This window comes from Pomacea canaliculata, linkage group LG7 (assembly GCF_003073045.1).
Source record: "Pomacea canaliculata isolate SZHN2017 linkage group LG7, ASM307304v1, whole genome shotgun sequence".
In the NCBI taxonomy this organism is placed as follows: Eukaryota; Metazoa; Mollusca; class Gastropoda; order Architaenioglossa; family Ampullariidae; genus Pomacea; species Pomacea canaliculata.
In genome coordinates, this window is record NC_037596.1 from 16,173,857 (window position 1) to 16,195,231 (window position 21,375).

General features: G+C 36.1%; 1 protein-coding gene across 2 annotated transcripts in view; it reads left to right on the top strand.

The window, feature by feature from the left end:
- The first annotated feature begins 165 nt into the window (after nucleotides 1-165).
- The window catches only part of LOC112567973 (ubiquitin carboxyl-terminal hydrolase 25-like), a 28,203-nt gene continuing 6,993 nt past the window's right edge, over nucleotides 166-21,375 (top strand). The window contains exons 1-23 of one of the 2 annotated variants that reach the window (XM_025244929.1): nucleotides 166-647; nucleotides 2,744-2,920; nucleotides 4,166-4,271; nucleotides 4,613-4,736; nucleotides 6,002-6,167; nucleotides 7,042-7,094; nucleotides 7,376-7,556; nucleotides 8,487-8,572; nucleotides 8,808-8,890; nucleotides 9,210-9,361; nucleotides 9,686-9,813; nucleotides 10,078-10,173; nucleotides 10,449-10,601; nucleotides 11,682-11,953; nucleotides 12,152-12,222; nucleotides 13,159-13,387; nucleotides 14,118-14,294; nucleotides 16,098-16,249; nucleotides 16,607-16,794; nucleotides 18,121-18,205; nucleotides 18,461-18,540; nucleotides 18,978-19,104; nucleotides 20,200-20,386. In XM_025244929.1, coding sequence (XP_025100714.1) covers nucleotides 606-647; nucleotides 2,744-2,920; nucleotides 4,166-4,271; nucleotides 4,613-4,736; nucleotides 6,002-6,167; nucleotides 7,042-7,094; nucleotides 7,376-7,556; nucleotides 8,487-8,572; nucleotides 8,808-8,890; nucleotides 9,210-9,361; nucleotides 9,686-9,813; nucleotides 10,078-10,173; nucleotides 10,449-10,601; nucleotides 11,682-11,953; nucleotides 12,152-12,222; nucleotides 13,159-13,387; nucleotides 14,118-14,294; nucleotides 16,098-16,249; nucleotides 16,607-16,794; nucleotides 18,121-18,205; nucleotides 18,461-18,540; nucleotides 18,978-19,104; nucleotides 20,200-20,386 — 3,115 coding nt within the window. In that variant the 5' untranslated portion in view covers nucleotides 166-605. Of the gene's footprint in view, nucleotides 648-2,743; nucleotides 2,921-4,165; nucleotides 4,272-4,612; nucleotides 4,737-6,001; nucleotides 6,168-7,041; nucleotides 7,119-7,375; nucleotides 7,557-8,486; nucleotides 8,573-8,807; nucleotides 8,891-9,209; nucleotides 9,362-9,685; nucleotides 9,814-10,077; nucleotides 10,174-10,448; nucleotides 10,602-11,681; nucleotides 11,954-12,151; nucleotides 12,223-13,158; nucleotides 13,388-14,117; nucleotides 14,295-16,097; nucleotides 16,250-16,606; nucleotides 16,795-18,120; nucleotides 18,206-18,460; nucleotides 18,541-18,977; nucleotides 19,105-20,199; nucleotides 20,387-21,375 lie in introns of those variants that run through there. The other variant, XM_025244927.1, reaches the window with a different exon arrangement.

The following is a 21,375-nucleotide window of genomic DNA, read 5'->3' on the forward strand; positions in this document are numbered from 1 at the left end:
ACGGGTTCTACTAAAATATGGAATCAATGTTTTATATATAAATTTATTTTGGAAAAAAATAGTTTTTTGAAATATTTAAACCTTAATTGGTGTATGCATGTTTTTTTACCATTTGTAAATGTAGCATAGATAGCTTTAAAATTTAATGCACCCGAAAGATTCGTCTGCTTCTGTAACCAAGACAAGAAGGTACTGAGACTTTAAGGTCGCTTTGTGGTTTCAAAATGAATAGAAGTCATGAATGCAAGTGAGCCATTAGAAAATAACAAATTCTTCCTGATTCTTCTAATGCTCGGGTTGAGTGTCAAATAATTCCAGTTGCACAGAACTCAAAAGAGACGCATTAACAAAGATTCCGTAGCTGTTCCAGTCATTGGAGACGCCACATCGTTAAAACGGAGATGTCGTAGTGAAACACCAGGAATCAAAGGGCTTGTTCCGGTTTCATAATCGAGTCAAATGTGAAAGAGCAGGTTATGTGTGGCCGTCTGTGGAGACAGTAATGTAATCAAGTGCATTCTGGTTTATACGCCAACGTTCACACAAATAGTGATCGGCAAGGAATGTGTTGATGGTCGCCATTTTTGTGCGACCGGAATTCCACCATGACCGTGGAACAGTCGAGTTTGCAACAACACAATAGCAAGGTAAATGATTTTTGCCTCCATCCGTTGTATGCATGATACTCTCGTGAATATTTTAAAGATGGATTTCACAGCGGCTACTTCCAGTTAATGATACTTAACTGTCACTTTTTAAAAATCTAATTGGCATTCTTCCAAATAATGTTTTTGGTCAAATCTGATGCCTCCGGCTTCTGCGACTCGATGCAGTAATGGTTCATCTGGTAAAATATACTTCATTTGTGACATAATCATGCTTTTACTTTGTTGACATATATGCATATGCCTAAAAAAACTAAGATATTTAAACTAATGTGATAAATGGGCGTGTACGTAATTATCGCTACCTGTCATCTCTTAGGAATTACAAACATTGGGTAGAGGCTCTGCTGGTGCTGAAGTTGGTACAGTAAGGTCTTGGGAACTTTTGTTAATACATTCGACACATTTTGACATCACGAGCTGGATAGATTAACAGTGAGCCTTGTAGTGAATAAAAAATATGGGGATATTAAGTGCACAATGACTAATTTTGTTTTAATTAGCTTATGGAAGCAATTTTTTTTACTGCGAGCTATAGAAAGTGCACTTTCTGCTGCACAGATATATCAATGATCATTTATTTGCAGCAAAATTTAGAATGTACCATAGTTAAGACTAACTATTTTGTTGGGATTTTTTTTTAATAGGGGTTGGAGGATAATTTACATAGTTTGAATAATTTACATAATAAACAAGAGCATCATTACATAGTAGTTTTGTATTGGAATTAGCAATATGAATAGATCACCTAAAGTTGATATCATTATTTTTATATAGGTTTTACAATAGGTTGAACAGTTCTGAAAATAGTCCTTCACTAGAATAAAACTTTATTTTAAAAAGACTTTGACACCACAGGTGAACTATCATTGATTATTTTGGTGAGGAGTATAACACGTGTTTTTGACTAAAGGGGATTTTTAAGGATTTAAAAAAAAAAGGTGTTCTCAATTCAAAGATGAAAAGGAGTTATATCATGAAATTGTAAAAACGTTTAGTCTATTCTATCAATCTCATTATGCCAAAGTGTGTGGTTATGCACCTATGTACGTACATGTGTAGATAAATGTTTGTGTATGCATATTATCTGTATGTGTATGCTAACACATGCATATATATGTATAATGTATATACATAGTATATATGAGTGTGTATATAAAATATATGTGAATTTATACTCGCATAAAGTATTTATATATTTGCATCCATTATATATATTTACTTTGTCTTCAAAAAAGGGAAAGCATTCCATACTTGTGCATGCATACACCTGTAGTATACACATATCTTACCATCGATGCATCTAAAACTCTAATCTGTGCCTTTATGCTTATCAAAGATGGACTAGTGTAATTTTATTTTAGCTAGAATTCCCAAGTATTTTCTTGACAGACTTTAAAGAATCCTGAATAATGCTGCTCGTCTCGTCTGCAGACCATCTAGATATGAGCATATATTACCTATCATACACACTCTTCACTGGCTGCCAGTCATGGATCATATAGCTACAAACTCTTCACTTTGACTTACTCTGCTGTTTTTGGCACTGGCCCTCTTTGCCTTTTTGAACTCACTTCCATCTAATACGCCCGGTTGACCTCTTCACTTACCTTCTAACACCAAGCTTCTTCAAGTCATTCTAAGACAAAGACATATGGACAGAGGTCATTCTCCTATATCAAGCCCCATCAACTTGGAATGAATTACCTATCAGCCTTAGTCACTCTGATTCTCTTACCACCTTTAAGTCTAAACTTAAGACACATCTTTTCAGAACAACAACATCTCTGTGACCCTGTCCTGACCCTGAGCATGCATAGTGTTTGTCTGTAATTTACTTTTTTTGTGAGTAGTGTCTGTTGTAGAAGTAAGCGTGTCTGTTATATGTGCATTTTATGTGGATGGTTATGATTTAGCCTATATATCATTTATGTAAAGTGCTCTGAGCAAAGTTTTTGGAAAGGCTCTATATAAATCATTATTATTTTATGTATGTAGAAGTGTGTATGTGCATATACACAGTTATGCACATGTATACATAAAACCATGCAAGAAATAACATTGCTGTATTGTTGCAGCGTATTCGTGATGATGGGCTGAGTGTCACATATGCCAAGATCAGGGAGGTCACAGGAATCGACGATCAGTGTGTAATTGATGAGGCCATTAGTGCTTGCTGTACAAAAGAGGGGAAATTCAAATTGGAAGATGTGGTGGACATGTTAGTGCAGGATGACACCATTCACCGAAGACAGGTAGCAAGATATAAGGTCATTTCAAGACCAGTTTAATTGGGGTAAAAAATACAGTGCTAATGTAAAAAGGGATTTTTGGATTTTTAGTTTGATGTTTAAGTAAATGTGCATTTTGCTAGTTGTCTATATAATGCTGTCCTCTTATGAAACATCAAGAATGTTAGCTTTGGCTTTGCACCTAAAAATGTGACAAAAAGCAGCAGCATTAGCATCTACACAGTACATATCAGGGTTCATGGTGCAAATGATCTCTCTCTGTGTCCAACAAAGTTGACATCCTACAAGCCACCAGTCTTCTTTTGCTGTAGCAGCCTCTTTTAAGCAGTGACCCTTGTTTAGTTTAGCCCCTTAACCCTAGAAGCAGAGGAAGTAACTGATAGGGCTATCGGGGATGATATGTCCTTCACAAAGCATAGGGATAAACATGTGATTTATACAGTACACAATCATGCTCACAAAGGAACATGCTCTCAAAGCTTAAGACAAGTAGGAGACATGGACAGAATACCAAGGATCAAAGGAAAAAAAATATGCAGACAAGTAGTAAAAGATGAACATAGAAGACACAAGAGAGTTGGGGTAACTTGATTGGCCCCAGATGTGTGTGGACAAGCTTTTGCCTAGCTGCTCAGCCTTTGTCTCCTTCCACCATGCATTGCAGGGTAGCCTTGGCAAGACCTGTTGTGTGTCAAAAACCTTTATGACGTTCTGTTAATCATGGGAGTATCTCTTTGCAACTGCCTATAATGGTGTCATCTCTGCTGCAACCATAAACATAAATATTAACCATTTTTTCCAGTTCAGTCCATGAAGAGTTTAGGAATCTCAAAGTATTTCATTACAGAGGCTTCAGTCTATTCAAAGTCCATTGTCAATGTCTAGCTTTTGCAAGTACATCAAAAAAAGGGAAGAACAGCAGAACTCTTGCAGAGTTTGAATTTGGCCAGGAGGCTGACACCGCTACTTCTCAACATTTTGTTCAGTTGATCATTTCTACTGTTGCCTTACCAAGTCTTGTTCTGAGATTAGTCGTTGGTTTGGCATCATTTACAACTTTTCTCTGTTTGTCTTTGATTAATAAATGTCTTCCTAGTTGTTTCTTGTCCATCCTTTGTATTCTATGTCTCCTACTTGTCTTAAGTGCTGAAAACATTCTCCCTCACGATTGGCATTATGTGCTATATAAATCACATGTTTATTATTACTACTACTTGGTCTTAACCTATCCCAATGGTATCTGTGTAGCTGCGTACACCCAAAATGACCAAGGTGCCAGTCACTGTCCAAGAGAAGCAGGAGCCTCTTGCGAAAAAGATACCTACACAGGTGTCACAGTTGGCAAAAAATCCAGGTGAGACAAATGGGTTTCTTTAAAATGAAATTTCATGTGTTCAGAAAGGTATTATTGCTAGTTGAAGAAAGCTGGGGTTTTCTTATTCTTTTTTTTTTTAATTGCATACAAGACAAAACTCCTTGTCTCTTGTACTTTTACCACATTATTATTTCTCGTATTGTTCATCTGGATATAAAGTGTTATCATGTTTCACCTATCTTTTATTAGTCTTAATATTAATTTGTAATATATATTATTTAAAATTATCTATAACATTATTAACATAATATTTATTTTAATTGTATCCACTTGCAGGGTACTTTGAGATATCCATTGACATTATTTTGTATTTATTCCAGTTATTGACTTAACCCAGGAAACGGGTGAACGAAATGATATTGACAAAGCCATAAATGCAAGTCTGCAAGATTCACAGGGAATTCTTGGTGGTCAAGTCACTCGAGAAGAGCAAGACATAAGCAGGTGACCTTTCTCTCCCTATGAGATCACTTTTGTTAAACACTTTCAGATCCATATTTTGTTTTTATCCTATAGTCAGCATTTTTTTTTCATTTTGTAAAAGTTTAGTTTTGTCCTCATTAAGTGGGAATTTCTGGAAAGTTTTGCAGTTTACTGCAGGCTATTACAGATAATGCACATAGAGTGAAAAGAGCAAAGAAAACATAAAGGAAGAAAGTTTACTTAGTCAAAGGTGCATAAAATATATATTATTCTTTTTTTATAAATAGTATTTTTGGTTTGTTTGAGCTTTTTAATTTTTGGGGGAGTCTAGGGTTATTCACAGATTTTCCACATTAGCAAGGGGTGGTCTGGTGGCACGACAGTTAACGCCTGTCACCAATACAGGGTTCAGCTCTTGTCTTTCTCTGTATGTGGCATCTGTTTACAGGACTGGCTGCCTTGCCATGATATAGCCTAAGTTTCTGGTTGAGCATAAAACACCAGTTTACCCCCTCCCCCACATTAGCAGGGGTTGTACCTCATTAAGTCTGCATTTAAGTTACATACCTTCAGCAATGATTAAGATTGGGCTGCCCACCCATGTTCATCATAATTGATATTCAGTAATCTTTACTATAAAGCTATGTAAACAAAATCCAGTCATGTACCTGCATGAATTGCATTTAAAAAGAGTTAATCCTTTGACGAAGGAACAAGATGTAAATTTGAAAATGTGAATTTTTCTGGATGTACCATTTTCAAAAATAAAGGCAACAGGCGTGTGCATGTGAAGATGGCTAGTGATTTTTTAGTCTTTTTCTGACACTTAAATTGTTATTCAATATCATAAGTTATGTTTATTTATTCTACATGATGTGTAATCATTACAATCCTCTGAAATCAGGACTAAACATTGTAGTGATCAGTTATTGTGTATGACCTTGTATCAAAGTTTTCTGATATACCTAATTTTCTTTTGGATTTACAAAAAACTGCAATATTTATGATGAAATGAGGTAGAAATAGTTTTATTTATCTTTCTGTTTTATGTTTATTTTGTTTTTTTGTTTGTTTGTTTTTTTTTTTTGCTTCAAATTTATGCATATGTGAGGGTCAGTATCATAATTCAAGCCCTGGGCTCAGTGTGTTAAGTCTCATTAATACATAGAGAGCTCCATGTAAAATTTGCTTATTTTGCAGACGTTCATAAAGGTTATCTAACTTCAAAGAGTAGGTGTTATGTAAACTTTACTTGAGTTATGTAGTGTTGTTTTTCCATTTACCAGAATTCTGGAAGCGAGCTTGGCTGAGTCTAAAGCTGGCACCAAGAGGAAAAGAGGAGAAGTATGGTTTGTTGACCCACTCAACCCTCATGAGCGCAGACGCCAGGAAGGCTGGCCAGTGGGCTTAAAGAATGTGGGGAACACCTGCTGGTTCAGTGCAGTCATACAGGTACTTTCTTCAAGTTAACATTTTTACATTTTGAAGCAGCAAGCCTATGGGTGCCAGCATAAAACCAGTGTATCTGCATGTCTAAGGTGGTCCACAAAGGAAATGGGGAGAATTAAAATTCCTTGCCTGGTTTCTTACTCCCCTCCCTCCCCCCATCATCTTTTTTTTTTCCAACACCCCTTCTTTTATTGCTAGCTACAAGTACTTGGTCAACGAAGGAGACATTTGACTGTTGGAGTGTATTGCAAATAAATGCGTCTGTATTTTTATTTTAACTTACCATGACCAGATGGCATAGGCCACTAATTCTGTCATCAGTGACCCCTTTTATTAACTGACGTTGTTACCAAAAACATCAGTTGGCAGAGAAGGTGGTGCCTAATGTTGAGTGGTGCATTGGGAAGCCTATGAGAATTTTGTCTGCCGATATTTGATTGTCTGGCTTTTCAACTGCTTATGTTCAAGAAAACTGTAGCTGCAAAAGACCAGATACATTATCATATTGCAAGTAGCAGTTATCTCTCCACCTCCCCCACCTCTGCCTACCCAGCAAGGTGGGGCAGGAGTAAGGTTGGGTATGCTAATGTCTCTGTTTTGATATAATTTTTTTTTATTTGGTGTCATGTGCATGACTGTCCATGAGTTCTCTAAGAACTTTTGGTGAAAGTCAATTCTTGTGTACATTTTTGCAACAGAACTGGTGGTGTACAGAAGTTTCAAAGTTAATTTTATGTTTGATGTATTAAACATTAAAATCAGCGTACACAAGGACAAATTATAAGTGATAAAATGTTTAAATGTCGACAATCACTACTCCACATCATAGAAATTATATTTTCCAGTTAACTTACTGAATGTTGATAATGTCTTGCAGTCATTGTTCTACTTGCCCAAATTCAGGCGCATGGTTCTGCACTTCAAATGCCCTCTGATTCTGTGAGCAACCTAAATGTGAGTTAAAACTAATTGCCCTTGTGGATGAATAAAGTTGTATTGAATTGAATATATGTTTGCTTGTGTGGGGGAAGGGAAAGAGTTGGGGAGGGGGGGTGATTTAATACAAAATCATGCATATTGCACAGGTTGAGTAGTATGAGCTATGAGTCATGTATCTGAATCGTACCAGCATTTTTGATTAATTTTTTATTGTCTAACCATGATGTTTTGTATCAAACATATATCCAGCTGATATGAATCATAGGTGATTTATTTAATGCTCTGATGTCTTCCATTTTACAGGAAAGAAGGAATCTACGCTTCATGCAGGAACTTCGTCTTCTGTTCGGTCTTATGATAGGATCAACTAGAAAATATGTAGATCCCTCCAAAGCTGTAGATATTTTGAAAGAAGCATTCTCATCACCATCAGGAGTTACTGACAGTCAACAGGTATAACTACATCTATATAACTACATCTAACCAAAGAAGACATATTACAATGTTTGCTTGTAACAAGATTGTCTTTTTTTAATTGTGGATGGGCAGGCATAAAAAGGTTATAGCAAAATAGTAATTATTGAAATTTAAACCTGGCTTTACTCCACCATCAAAGGCAAGCTCAAAGCCTTTAACAAAAATAGATATAAATAATAGCTATTTATAGAGTGCTTTACCAAACATCCAAAGCAGTTCAGGGATCCTTACAGAAGAAAATATACTAAACTGAAATTTATAGCACGTTTTAATGCTATATGTGCTGTACACAAAATTCTTATGAACATTGCAAACAACAAGCAACAAAGTACAACATTAAGACACAAATCCTGTGGATTGTTCTATGAAGAGAAAAACAAATGGCTATTTTTCAGTGATTCTGCAACTGCTTTTGAGACCAGAATCCATTATTATAATGTTTGTGTATTTTTCTTTTTAGTAAAGCGCTTTGAGCTCACCTTTAATGGTGGGGAAAAGCAACATACAAATAAATATATTATTATTAAATGCAAATAAACAGAAAGAGATACCCCTTCCCCTCAAGCCAGTAAGACAAAAGAATATTGCTGTTCACTTTTCAGATCATTGGATTGATCTTATTATAGGGTACCATTTTCCCAAGTGTGGGTGGATAACTTCTTTCCATTCTCAAGATACATGTCCTCAGATGTTAGGCTGCAAAGGCAGAGGTTGGCATTGTACTGCCAGTCATTTATAGATACAATTTACTTATAGTCTTTGCTGTGTAGTATACCTTTAAGAGCTGATTTTTAGAGCAAATGAATTAGAGGTGTATCCCATCATAATAACCAATAAAAAGTCTTTTTTGTAAGAAGAAAATTCAGTAAGTTTTATGTGACATTAAATCGATTTTGTTTTTGATAGGATGTAAGCGAGTTTCAGCACAAGCTCTTGGAATGGCTTGAAGATGCCTTCAAGGCTGACCATGTGAATCCTTCCTCAGGAGAGCCGTAAGTCACACTCCATATTTCCTTCTTCTCAGAATTTGATTGAGAGTGTGCCTGTATTCATTTTTGTCCCATTACATCCACATTGATCTAGAACTTTTATTGATCCAACAGATCCCAAATGAGCTGGCTCCAAGATTGCACCATTTTTAGACTGACTTTAATGTTGAACACTGTTGTTACCAATTTGGAGACCACAGAGGATCCTGCTTGATGCAATTTACTGTTTTATTTACAGGGGAAACTTGGCCACTGCTGCACTTACAAATCCTGTAACTGAATTGTTTTATGGCCAGTTTCGGGCTGAAGGTGTGCATGAAGGTTGGTGTCTTGATTCCCATCTTTCCACCCACTCCACTCTCTTAATACTCCCTAAAAGCACTTCATGATTTTTCAGTGATGAACTTTAATCTCAAAATTAAGGATGCATGAAAGGTATAGAGTAATTTTTCTGTCTTTGTGGATCTCCTGACTTTTTTAATTGTTAATGTCGCTGTTGAGAACATGTGAATATCAGTATTTATATAGAGAAATAGTAATGGTTTGTTTTGCAAAAACCATCTGTAGTGTTGTTTTTGACTTGCATACCTCCATCTCGTTTAATATACATGCATAAAGAAAGACCAGTCTCTTTGTGCAGGCAAAGTATTCACCAAGCAAGAGACTTTTGGACAGTTCCCTCTTCAGGTGAATGGATTTCGTGACATCCACGAAAGCCTTGAAGCCACCACTATGCAGGACGAGATAGAGGCTGTCAACAAAGATGCATCTTCTCTCAAGTCTGGCCAAGAGGTACAAACCGCAGTTGGCACCTTACTCTGTCATTCATAGTTTTCAAAGTGGTTTCTTTCAACGCCGGGGATGTGTTCTGCAAAACTAAGTTACCTTTTTATTTGTTTGGTTATCCTCTTTCTGATGGTGGTTAACATCTTAAAGCTGTACGGCAGAATCATGCATGTTGTTAACCTTGAAGTCTCCACTATTATTAGGATTTCATGTTTTTGTTTGTTTTGGGTTGGGGACAAGGGGAGTCTTGGGTGGCACTTCTTGCTCAAACATGAACATATCACAATCATGTATGTTTTTGTCCGTGACTCCTGGCATTTTTATTCACAGCTCTGGTTTACTCGTCTGCCCCCCGTGCTAACCTTTGAGCTGTCACGGTTCCAGTTCAACCAACAGTTAGGGCGGCCAGAAAAAATACACAACAAGATAGAATTTCCACGGGTCATTTACGTAGATAGGTGAGAAGCTTTCATATTTGTTTGCTTTAAATATTCCCAAAACAAAAATAAAAATAAGCACCTACAGTGAATGAAGTAAATGGATTTCTAATAGAATTCAAAGTTTTCCAGAATATTATGTTCAGTCTACAACTGCATCAATAAGTGTGTTTTCAAATGTTTTTTCCAAAAGCAAAAGCCTTTTATGAGATGATTCGAAGCAGTTAGGTAATACTGAAAGTCTACTGAACACTGAATTGACTGAAAGTCAATCTCCTAATGCAGATATTTAGAAAATAACAAGAGCATAACCCGGCAACGAAGAGAACGATCTCGAATATTGAAAGAGGAACTGTCTCAAGTCCAGTCAAAATTAGACAGGTAAGAAGGTTTTTCTTTGCTAGAATTTTAGCTTGAGTTTTTGTCTTTTGTTTAAACCTGTTTTAAAAAATGATCTTCTTATAGACATACCAGTTTAAACAAAGCTTTTAGTTTGTAGATTTGTTGAGCTATGTTTGAGTAGATATTGGCCTGAGTGCTGAAGAAACAGTTGTGTGTCCTTTTTATGGAAAATAGTCATGTTCTTAGAAGATGCTATGTTTCTAGAGACCCATCTATAATAAGCTTGCATTAAAACATAATGTGGGGTTTCTTAGGTTCATGAACTATGGTTCTGGAAGCAAACGCTGCCCCCTTCATGATATTCTTCAGTATGCACTAGAGTTTGCAGAAAGTAAGCCCCCTACATCCAACTCCACATGTTTGTCATCCAGTGATGTGGACATGGAGTCACCTAAGCAAAGCATCAGGTATGCCACATAATTGCAGTATTTCAGCACTCAGTAACCATTCCACATCAAGGATACTAAATTTGATAAACTTATTAAAAGATTTTTTGATATCATAGTTCATGTACTTGTCATGATATTTAAAAATTTGTCTGCAAATGTAAGGTGCTGGTTTGAGTTTATTTTTGAACTGTGATTAGCCACTTTCATTCAGGCAGAATATTTGGCTGCATTTTCTATGCCTGTTTGGTCTGCATTTCTTTTTTCCACAAATGACAGCCAACTTAAAAGCTACATAAATAAAATTTTTTCAAATGACTAGGTTTATTTTATTACAAATGCCAGTTCCTCACATACCTTATGACTCATTCAGCTCTGTATTATTCTTTTTACATGATATATTTGAGCTACCACCTCCATTGAAAAAAGCTCACGATCTAAATTCTCATGATTTTACAAAAGTAGATTTCTTGTTATGGTGACACCTCATTGCGTAATCTCATCACAAATTTTCACATTGGCTGCATCATTTATCAGCATAAAATTTAAATTAATCCACATGTACTTTTACTTAAAACAATTTTTTTTCAAATTGCAATGCATTTTTGACGCATTCAGTGAAATGAATTAATTTTACTAAGCTGTCAACAACTCCTGTCACCAAAACAATAATGTACAGTCACCAGCTGTTTAGGGTGTAGCAAAGCAGTTGAAATCTTTTCCTTTTGTATCCAGATGTGCATTAAGATCACTTCTTTTCCATGAGCATTATTCCTGAACACTTCAAACTTGTTTTCTTTCTCCCCCTGCCTCATCTCTGCATTTTTTTGTCTTTAAACTTCATCCTTATATTTGTCGGTCTTTCTCTTCATGGACTATTTTTTAAAGCAAACTTTGGTTACATGCTCCTATATAAGCATGACTCTGCACCATATGATATTAATAATTTCAAGTTTGAGTTTCTAGATATTTAATGTTCAAGTATATGATAGCATACATCATTGCCTTTCATACCATTTTTTGTATGACATGATAATTGAGTTAACGTGAGGCAGATTTAAGTGATGATACACTGCTTTGTGTTATTGTGCCTTGTTGAAGCTCCAGTAACAAGTCTTTGAGTGGCACCACCTCGTCACTTGCCTCCACAGAGTCCTCTGACCAGAGCATGTGCTATGTTGATGCTGCCCCCTCTCCTCCGTCTGGAGATCTATCGGAGCCTCATACACCTCAGAAAGATTCACCTCTCCAGTGCCAGACTGAAGGTCAGACAGAGGTGTTTCCAGCACCACGACATGTCAATGACAATGAGCTGAGAGTACTTCGTGACTGTTTGCGTCGATGGAGGACGGAGGTGGAAAATGATGTCCGAGGTAGCCTGTGATTTATTTTTATATGATGACTTTTATTTTAAGCTTAGGTTTTTATTTCAAATGTTTTGTCTGTTTATATATTCTAAAATTTGTAGTTATATTTGAATAAAGATATTTGCATGTAAATTAACTTCTAGATACCTGTTTTGATGTTTCGTAATATGTATATGTCTGTACAAATGTGCATATGGTTCTCAGAGCTTCAGTCCACAATATCAACTTTGGAATGTCAGCTGAGCCAGATGTACTCTGATGATGCCATGCAGAAGGTTAGGCTATTATATTAACACACTTTCCACCACCATTACACCATTGCCCTCTCTATATATATGATGCACTCTGAATAAGACCACCAAGACCTATTGAGGCAGAGGTCTGATAATATTTACTTCACAATACAGTTGGTCCATTTCTTGTCAATAATAATAATAAATACAAAATTTGTAAAGCGCATACTCACACTCCTAAGGACAAAGCATGAACAAGCATTTGAGGGACAGGAAAACAATCTATGAACTATAAAAAAATAAAATCAAATACAGAAAAAGCAGAGAGGAACCAAATAAGAACAAGAACTGAGAGTAACAATACAAGACAGCCAAAGGGCTATGTTTTGTATTAGCATGAGGTTTCCATTGCTGTTAGAGGTATATTTCATACTTAAATGGAGTCACATGTGAATGATTTATAGTTGAATCATGTTTGCGCTGTGCTCCAATTTGCCTGCCCATGCCCTTAATGCACTAAATCTGGGAACATTTTCATTGTGCACCCACAGGCAGTAATCAAAAGGCTATGTAAACTACAGTCAACAGCCAGAGCCAGTGTGTTAATATCCTTAGTGTAAACTGCAAATATTAATTGGGCTCAGAAATTTATGTAAAAACAGTTAACGTCAAGTGGTATTCAGCTATAATGAAGTTACCCAGGGTCAGATTAGTTATCCTGAATGTTCTGGGTTTACCACTATTAGCTGAAGTGATGCTCAGGGTTAACACCAAGGAGTGAAAGCAGCTAAAAGATAAAAGAGCCTTACATGCATTCTGTCACACAAGCATAGTCTTAACCTATTCCCCTCCTCTTTAGATGCTTCTGTTGATGAACACCTCTCTTATATTCTTTTGCTTTTATGTTCAGCTTGTTCTTGTAAGACAAGCTTAGGTGCTTCTGAAGAATGTCACTGATACCCATGTTTCTGTCTTCAGTTCCCATACCACCTGCATGCAGTGTTGGTACATGAGGGTCAAGCAGCCAGTGGCCATTACTGGGCCTTCATCTATGATGAAGAGCGAAGTATGTGGCTCAAGTTTAATGACATCACCATCTCTGAGTCTTCTTGGGCTGAGCTAGAGCGAGAGAGTGTTGGTGGCTATCACAACGCAAGCGCCTACTGTTTGATGTATGTGGACAAGTCTAGGATTCAGGATGTGTCAGGTATGTACATATAATTAACCATTTACTTATGAGGTACCCTGGTTCATCAGACTATATTCTGCCTCAATAATACATATCAGAATTCGCCTAGTTGATACTCATCCCATCCAACAAGAGTTCTAGTCAAAACACCTGTACCAAGGTGGGTTGGCGAAAACCTTTAATAATAATAATAAATGCAAAATTTATTAAGTGCATACTCACACTCCTATGGAGTATGCTTTTAGTATGTTCTTTAAACACCTAATCCCATGGGAATGAAGTATACTGCAGGGTGAATCACTGCAATTATGTGCACATGATTGCATGATGTATGGTCTGGTGGCGCAATGGCAATGAGGGTTGACTGTCCTGGGTTCAGCTCTCGTCTCAGGCACACTGTTCTTTCTCTGCATGTGGCATTTGTGTACAGTTCTGGCTGCCTTGTCATAATATAGTGTTAGTTTCTGGCTCAGTATAAAACACAAATTCCCCACTCCCCTTCCCCCACCCCTTCTGACATCTTCATGTCAAATGACAGGCCTGTCAGACAACACAGGTGAATGAAGTCCAGAGAAAAAAATTATCATAAAAATACAAGCATTAGTTGTCCAGACTATTTGAGATGTACAGAAATTTGAGAGCACAAGGCCACCTAGCCTTACTCTCTTCTCAGGAGTAATGTAGATTATCTCTGAATCTCTAAAATGTTGTCTCTGCATTTTGTGATGTGATCTGTACTTTCTGTCAGGGGAGGGGCAAGCATGTAGACAAGTAGACTCCATGGAAACCATGCCTAAGGACTTGCAAGAGATGGTTGTTGCTGACAACAAGGCATTTGCTCAGGAGATAGAAGACTGGGATGCAGAGCAAGTCAAAAAATCCACTGGTGATCCGGAAGTCACTATTGTTGCAGAGCATAAACCTAGTAAGCAAATATAAAATTTAGTAGATCTCTAACCTATTTCTGAACTTTTTCGTAGTATTACAAGCACAAACAGTTTGCTAAATGTATATCAAGATTTGAGCAGATTTTTCAGTCATTTAAGTAATTTTGATGCAGAAAAGTAAAAGTTAATGTCACAAAATTCAGTTACTTAAAAAATCACAGCTGACAAGCACACCAAATACTCTAAATATTTCATTTAAAAAGCATTTAAGTTTAGACATTTCTTCAATTTTCTTGCCATTTTATTTTTCATCGCACATTTCATTTTTTCATTTTAACTCATAATTTCAGTCTCCAGATGATTTATTTATATACAATGATTTCAGATATATTCTTTCATAATTGTTCACAAAGGCCATCATTTGCAGAGGAAAAATAACTGACTTTTATTTGTGATGGTTTAAATACCATTTGACCAAAACTGTGTGGAGTAATTTTGAGGAACTGTCAAAAGTCTTCTGCTTGCTAACTGGACCATGAATTGTGACTTAAAATCTGCAGGATATTGGAATGTATGTCAGCTAGTTCAAGGGAGGGGTATAACAAAACTTGTCTTGGTTGGGTTCTACCTTTAACTCTTTGTGGTCGCACTGGGAAGCCACGGTTGGTGGCATGTCTTGTTGAAAAAGTCACACCACTGCATGTAAAAGTGGTGGTTTTTTTTTTAATTTATTTTTTTCATTGACAAGAGGTATAGGAATTTTTAAAAACTCATTTTAAATCTATCATTTTTCTGCAAGTTATTTCCCTTGGTCTGTACGATAAAATATCCAGGGTTTTTTTCAAATTTAAATTCTTTGTGGTATAGTGAGCAAAATGTTATGAGTAATATGCAGGTTTATGTTTCCCTAGTTTTCTGTCAGTGGTCGGCAAAATCAGCCGAATTACTGTGTATCTTGTGATGTTCCTCATTCTGGATAATATGTATTCACTTTAGGATGAAAAAGTTTATGTGAGAATATTAATAGCTGGAACTTTTTATGTACATGTACATATCGGAAAGGCAGCTTTTGTTGTTCTAACCCTGATATATGTGAATTTTCTACAATAAAAAAGATACCAGCTTTTAAAGGTAAAACAGTTCATTTCTGCTAAATGTGATGTTAAAATTAATTCAAAATTATATTATTGTGACACATAGTTATTTTTGTCTATTGTTTTAAAATAGCCAAAATGTGGTAATTGATGGAGACATTTGGGATACAAAGGGAGGTGACCTTACTGTTAAGATAAAGAGTGCATTTAGCACTGATAAAGAAATGATTGAGGTTTGTTCCGCTATGCAAAGGAATTTTTCTGTTTTTCACACACAGATAATTTGCCCAAAGTCTTTTATTTGTTATTGGGTTGTTGTTTTTTAAGTAACAGCGGCCATGCTGAACATACATTTGCTGAATTGTTACTATTTGTAATCATATCCTCCATCGTACCAGTATTTTTATTTTATTCAGCTCTTCTTCATTGAGCTCAAGTTTAAAAATATATGTCATGATTTGTAGAATTGATTATTTCGACACCACTTAGTAAAGTTAAAGTTATCACGTCAACACATTATTCTTCAGACAATAAGACATGGCATCTTCTGGGAATCAGGTATTTAGATTTAATTTTCAGATGTGATTGTAAGTAAATGGTTCATTTTTGCAACCAAACTTTTTTTTTATTTGTGGAAACAATTCAGCACGTCATTATCTCTCCTTTATGCCCAAGTTAGGGTGGAGTTGCCCTTTATAAGGCTGATGTTTAAAGCAAGAACCAATGGGCTTCTACTTTGTTTTTCAGCACAGTCAGCAGCCACACAAACAATGCCAATATCCTCCCAGTCTTCTCTCCCCTCTTGCCATGCCCAGCTGTCTTTTGAAGACACTGTGAAAGCAGTCTACAAGGCGCTAGACACCCCTCATCCTACACCACCAGAAGCTGCCTTCACAAGGGTAAGACATCATGGACTACAGCGTATTATAATCTGTGACCTACTTGGGAACAAATTCTACAGGGTGCATCTTGTGATCTCTAAGTTATTTAAACTAACTTAACTTTTCTTTGCATTTGTTTCATTTTGGGGAATGCACAGTGGGTTTAGGGGAGTTATAATTTTGTGAAAAGGGATTATTCAGTATTAAGAGCAATATTTTTTTAATAACTCTTTGTCACTTTTATTTCTTAGTTACACTAAGAGGTGGGTGGGTAACAAGAAAGGACAGATTATCAGCAAAGCATATCAGAGTATGCTGAGGAGACTTTTAATAATTAGAATTATTATGAAGTGGAATATCTTTCCCTAATTTCAGGCAGCTGGATTTGAACTGAAACGACTGCAAGAATCTGCAAAGATGTTGCCGCGGCGACTGCCCAAGGATGATGCTCGTCTCCAGCATATAGTGATTTATCTCTGTTTAAATCAGGCAGATTCAAACACACAGAACATCATATTACTAGAGCAGTTCTCTCATCTGGCCATTCTGGATCAAAATTTGAGGTGCTGATTATTAGATGCAGATATATGCAGCAGATTCACTAGGCTCTAGGCATGCATTGATTAAAGAGACATCAGTAGAATTTTTGATTGCTAGATGATATGTTTGAATCTTTTTAAATTTTTGTATAGTAAAGCCTTCTCTTCTAATATGACTCCCTCTTAGTTACAACCCCAAATTTGTTCACTAATGTATTTCACTGTTAAACGTCATCTCTGTTACAACTACCTCCCCAATCGGCTTTATGACCGACACTTTGTGCTCTATGATGACTTTTTTGCAGAAGTTGTGTGTTGAAAAATATTAATTACATTTTAAAATAGATTGCTTCAGGCTGACCATTTACCCATATTACAAATCATTGCAGATATAGCAAGATATAGCATAAAAATAAACATATTTAAGACTTCTTGTTAATTGAGTCACTGGTCATTGCGACCCAGGACATATTGCTCCAGTTGTATCTACAACCCGCCTGAATCAAATTGCTTCGATAATGACTATAACATCTCATCGCTGAAAGTTAAATTCCAGGCCCAAAAGACAAATCGATATCCAGTGACAGAAGTAGCTTTAGATGTCAAATATTACCAACATCGTGTGTTGTTTGAGTAAGTTCAGCCTCCATCTTGGCAGTGCACATTCAGAAAACAAATTACACAGTGGCACATAAAGCAATTTTCTCTTAAATTATTGGAGTATTTTTTAAAAACCTTTGTCATCCTTTTTTTCTTTTTAGTTTTGAGGATTGTATTAAATATATATGCAGGCATTTAATTATAATGAAAAAGGTGTCACTGCTTTGGCATTCATTCAGCCTGGTCCTGGTCAATTTGACTTTCAGTGTTGGAAAGTATATAATCATGGTGGGGTCAGTTCAGCTTAGGTGGGGAAGTTAGTATAACTTGGGAAATATGAGTTTTGGTTGAAATGACTAGCCCGTTTATTGTGTCTTCACCAGCGCATATCGGTTGATGATGGTTTATTAATACATTAATGGCCTTTTTTCCAGAAGTCACATGCTCATACAAATAAAATTACTGTGATTCATTTTTGCTTTATTGGGGTGTTTTTGCAGAAATTACATTTTAAAATGTTAGTATATTTTAAAAGAGAACATCTTTACCAAGGTGGCTATTTAGGGTGCAAGGATAAAGTTTAGTCTAGTCATTTAATAACTTTATTTTCTTTGGAACATTTAGATTAAGACACCATTAAAATGTGTCAGAAGCTGATTCAGTTTTGTTGACCTGGTTGTCTAACATGAGCAAGGATGACCTGTATTACTGACCTCCTGGTTTTCTTAGTGAAGGTTCATCTGTGTGCAGGGCCAAAGCAATACGGGCCACTTCCATTGACATGATTAACAAAATGCGAAGAGAGTGTGGTGAAAAGATCAAGGCTGATTATGAGGTATTGTACCAATTTTCTCTTTAAAATGTGTCCTAAAAAACTGTCTTTCAACATGCTTCTGATTATATCATGTGCAATCTAGTAAGTTGTGAATCGCACTCACTGCTAACATGAAGGAAAAATACTATATTTCTTTATATCAAGTAGATTATTAGCAATTAATCATATTCTCATTTTTATGGGTCATGTAAGGTAAAAGTTGGCGTTAACATTTAAAGGTTTTCTTTCATGTCTGGTCCTTCATGTTTTCATCAGCAATGGCATCAGCGATATCATCAGTTCCGGCAAGCAGCCTTCATGTTTGTCCGTGGCCTTCAGGCCTATTATAAAGAGAGGTTGGTAACATTTCTGTACAGCATAAACTTTTTAACATGGAATAAAATTCCCTTTGAAGTTCCATTATCAGCACATCCTTTTTAAAATAGTTACTTTGAAATTGATTTTGGCTGGCATTTTTCTTCACCACAATGACTTAAAACAATTCAGACTTCAACAGTGCTGGTAAACAGTGATAACCATAACGACTTAAGATAACAATCTTAGAGCATGAACACCTTTATTAAAGCTGAGGTGATTACCAGTCTTTGCAAAAGCTTAAAGTGTCTGGACAAGACATTCACATGTTTTGTTAAAACTTCTATCATGATGGTTATGTGATGGAAAGACACACAGAAGGTGATTATGTGGATAGATTTACCAGTGTTCGCATCATGAACAAATTCAGAAATGTTTGTATAACAATTGGACTCACAAATGTTTGTGTGATCGACAGATTCACAGAGGCTTTGCCTTACTTCAACCAGGCCTGGCTTCACAATATGTCTGCCATGAGTGGGAAAACAGCCTTGGCTGGAATAAACACTCTCCTTATCTCATACTTTCGACGAAAGTGTCTGGAGGTAGGAAGGTCTCCTCTTATCTGAGAAGCTACAAGGTGTTGCCACTGTGCTTGATGAAATTTTTTTTTTTTTTTTAAAGCCATGCTTTTGTCAGGTGTAACAGCAGATATCTTCACAGAAAGCATTGGATACATATAAAAAAAAAATGTAGAAAATCACAACCCGTAATTATGCAGCACACCTAAGAATCCCTTAAAACTAGTCTTTGACTCCTCTTTTTTAACCCATTACAAGCAAGCCTTGCTGGAGGGGACAGGTATTCCAGCATAACAAACGCCGTGTTGATGTGAATAGTACATTTTGTTCATTTTATAGATTTTATTCAAAGCTACAACACACGTGAGCATAATTAGTACAAATTTGCACAAAAAATACTCCTTTTGCTGTAGAAAATAGACCTGAAAACGAACAAATGTATCGTACATATTTAAAAACATTGCTTAATTCCTGGTTAAGTTCATGAAAATAAATTCCAAATGAAAAGGTGGGATAGAAAAGTTTAGACAATAAATTTGCTACAGACAGGGTCTGATTGGTCTGGGAAAACTTGAAAAGTCAGTATATTTTGAAAAATGATTTCCAGTCCATGGAAAAGTAAGTATTTAAAAAAATTTATTAATAATCAGAGGAAAGTCAGGAAAAAGTCAAAAATATTTGCTGAAAATTGTTTATGCTAAATTTTTGAAGCATTCAATTTTTCTTTTTTAGATTAATGTGCTTGCTCAATTTTACATGAGCCAGAAATTGACACATGGCTGCAGAATAATTTGACTGTCGCCTTTAGCACTGGCATTGCCATCCTTCACATTGTCGACGAACCAGATTTACTTTAACAAATTGTGGTTTGCAGATGAAAAATATAAAACATTTTGGCTGTGGCTTTGAGAAATGAAGAACAATAAGCCAAATATAAATGTAGTCTTTGCAGCTAGGAAGGGAATCTTTTGAACATGGGTATAGTCATGCAGAAAGTAGCAGGTGCAAAGGACTCCTTCTGTCAGAAAAATCATTGATCATGTCTTTGTAACAAAGACAGGCTTAAGTGGTTTTGTGTGACATCTGTCCTGGGTCTTATACTTTTTCTTTCATTGCCAGCATGTCAACGAAGAAGCCATGCAGCAGTTTGAGATGGATGCAGACGTGTCAGATGCCTTGACCTTGATGTGTAACCAGATTTTGCCATCTTTAGCCTTCCTGTCACAGTCAGGCCTGGACTTGGATATGAAGGCTCTTGAAGAACTTCGTGGAAAGTGGTGTGCCTTTCTTGAAAAGGAGCTGAGCCGTAAGTATCTGGCAGCCTTTGTCACTTAATACAATTTGCTATGAGCAGCACTTTTTTTATTTTTTAAGAGAATAAAGGATGCAGGTTTCTAATGTGGAGAAAGAGATAAAGTGTGTGGCATAAATTGCTTGTACAAAATGTACATGGAAATATAGGTAGAATGATGCAGAATGTGTTTGTAATGTGGGGTTGTCAGCCAGCACCTACTGTTAATGTTAGATTTTCTTTACTTGGGCATTATGTGATAATTTACCAGACTTCTTGGGCATGGTGTGGGAGTGCACTTGCATATAGAAGACTAGTGAAGAACCATCCTGGTTTCATTGATGGCAGGATTTGAAATTTTTTTACTGAAGAAGGATTTATTACACATAAAAAGAAACATTGCATTCAAAAATGCTGTCAATCTTTTTTGTAGAGTCTATTATCCTTTGAATCTATTTCCTGTTGAAAAAGAAACATGCACTTGACATTAGTAATTAATTTTCATCTAAAATCAATAATTGAGTGACATAATAAGATCATAACTATGGTTACCTGTTGGGATTCCAGCCTTGCTCCTCACCGCCCCTACCCCAACCTCAGAAACATTGCAAAATAATTAAACAGGGTAAATCAACGAGTTAAGGTATAAACTTCTTTTCTTGCGCTATTCTTCGAAATTACCATTTTTAGTGAGACACTTTCAAATCAAATCAAACTTTATTGCCCATCCGCGGAAGTCCAAGACAGAAATTGTTCTTTTCCTCACAAACCCAACCACATACGCAAACATAATAATATATATGTTATGATTATATATATATACACACCAACATAATGGGCAGACATACATACCCGTACAAGACATTCAACATACACACCTACACCTTCTCATACATGTGAACCTCCTAAGGAGGATGCCAGGTAATGTGGTATATCATACATAATTTTTAAGCAATAAATCTAAATACTTTTTTTTGTCATAAAATGCAGTTGGGATTGAAGTT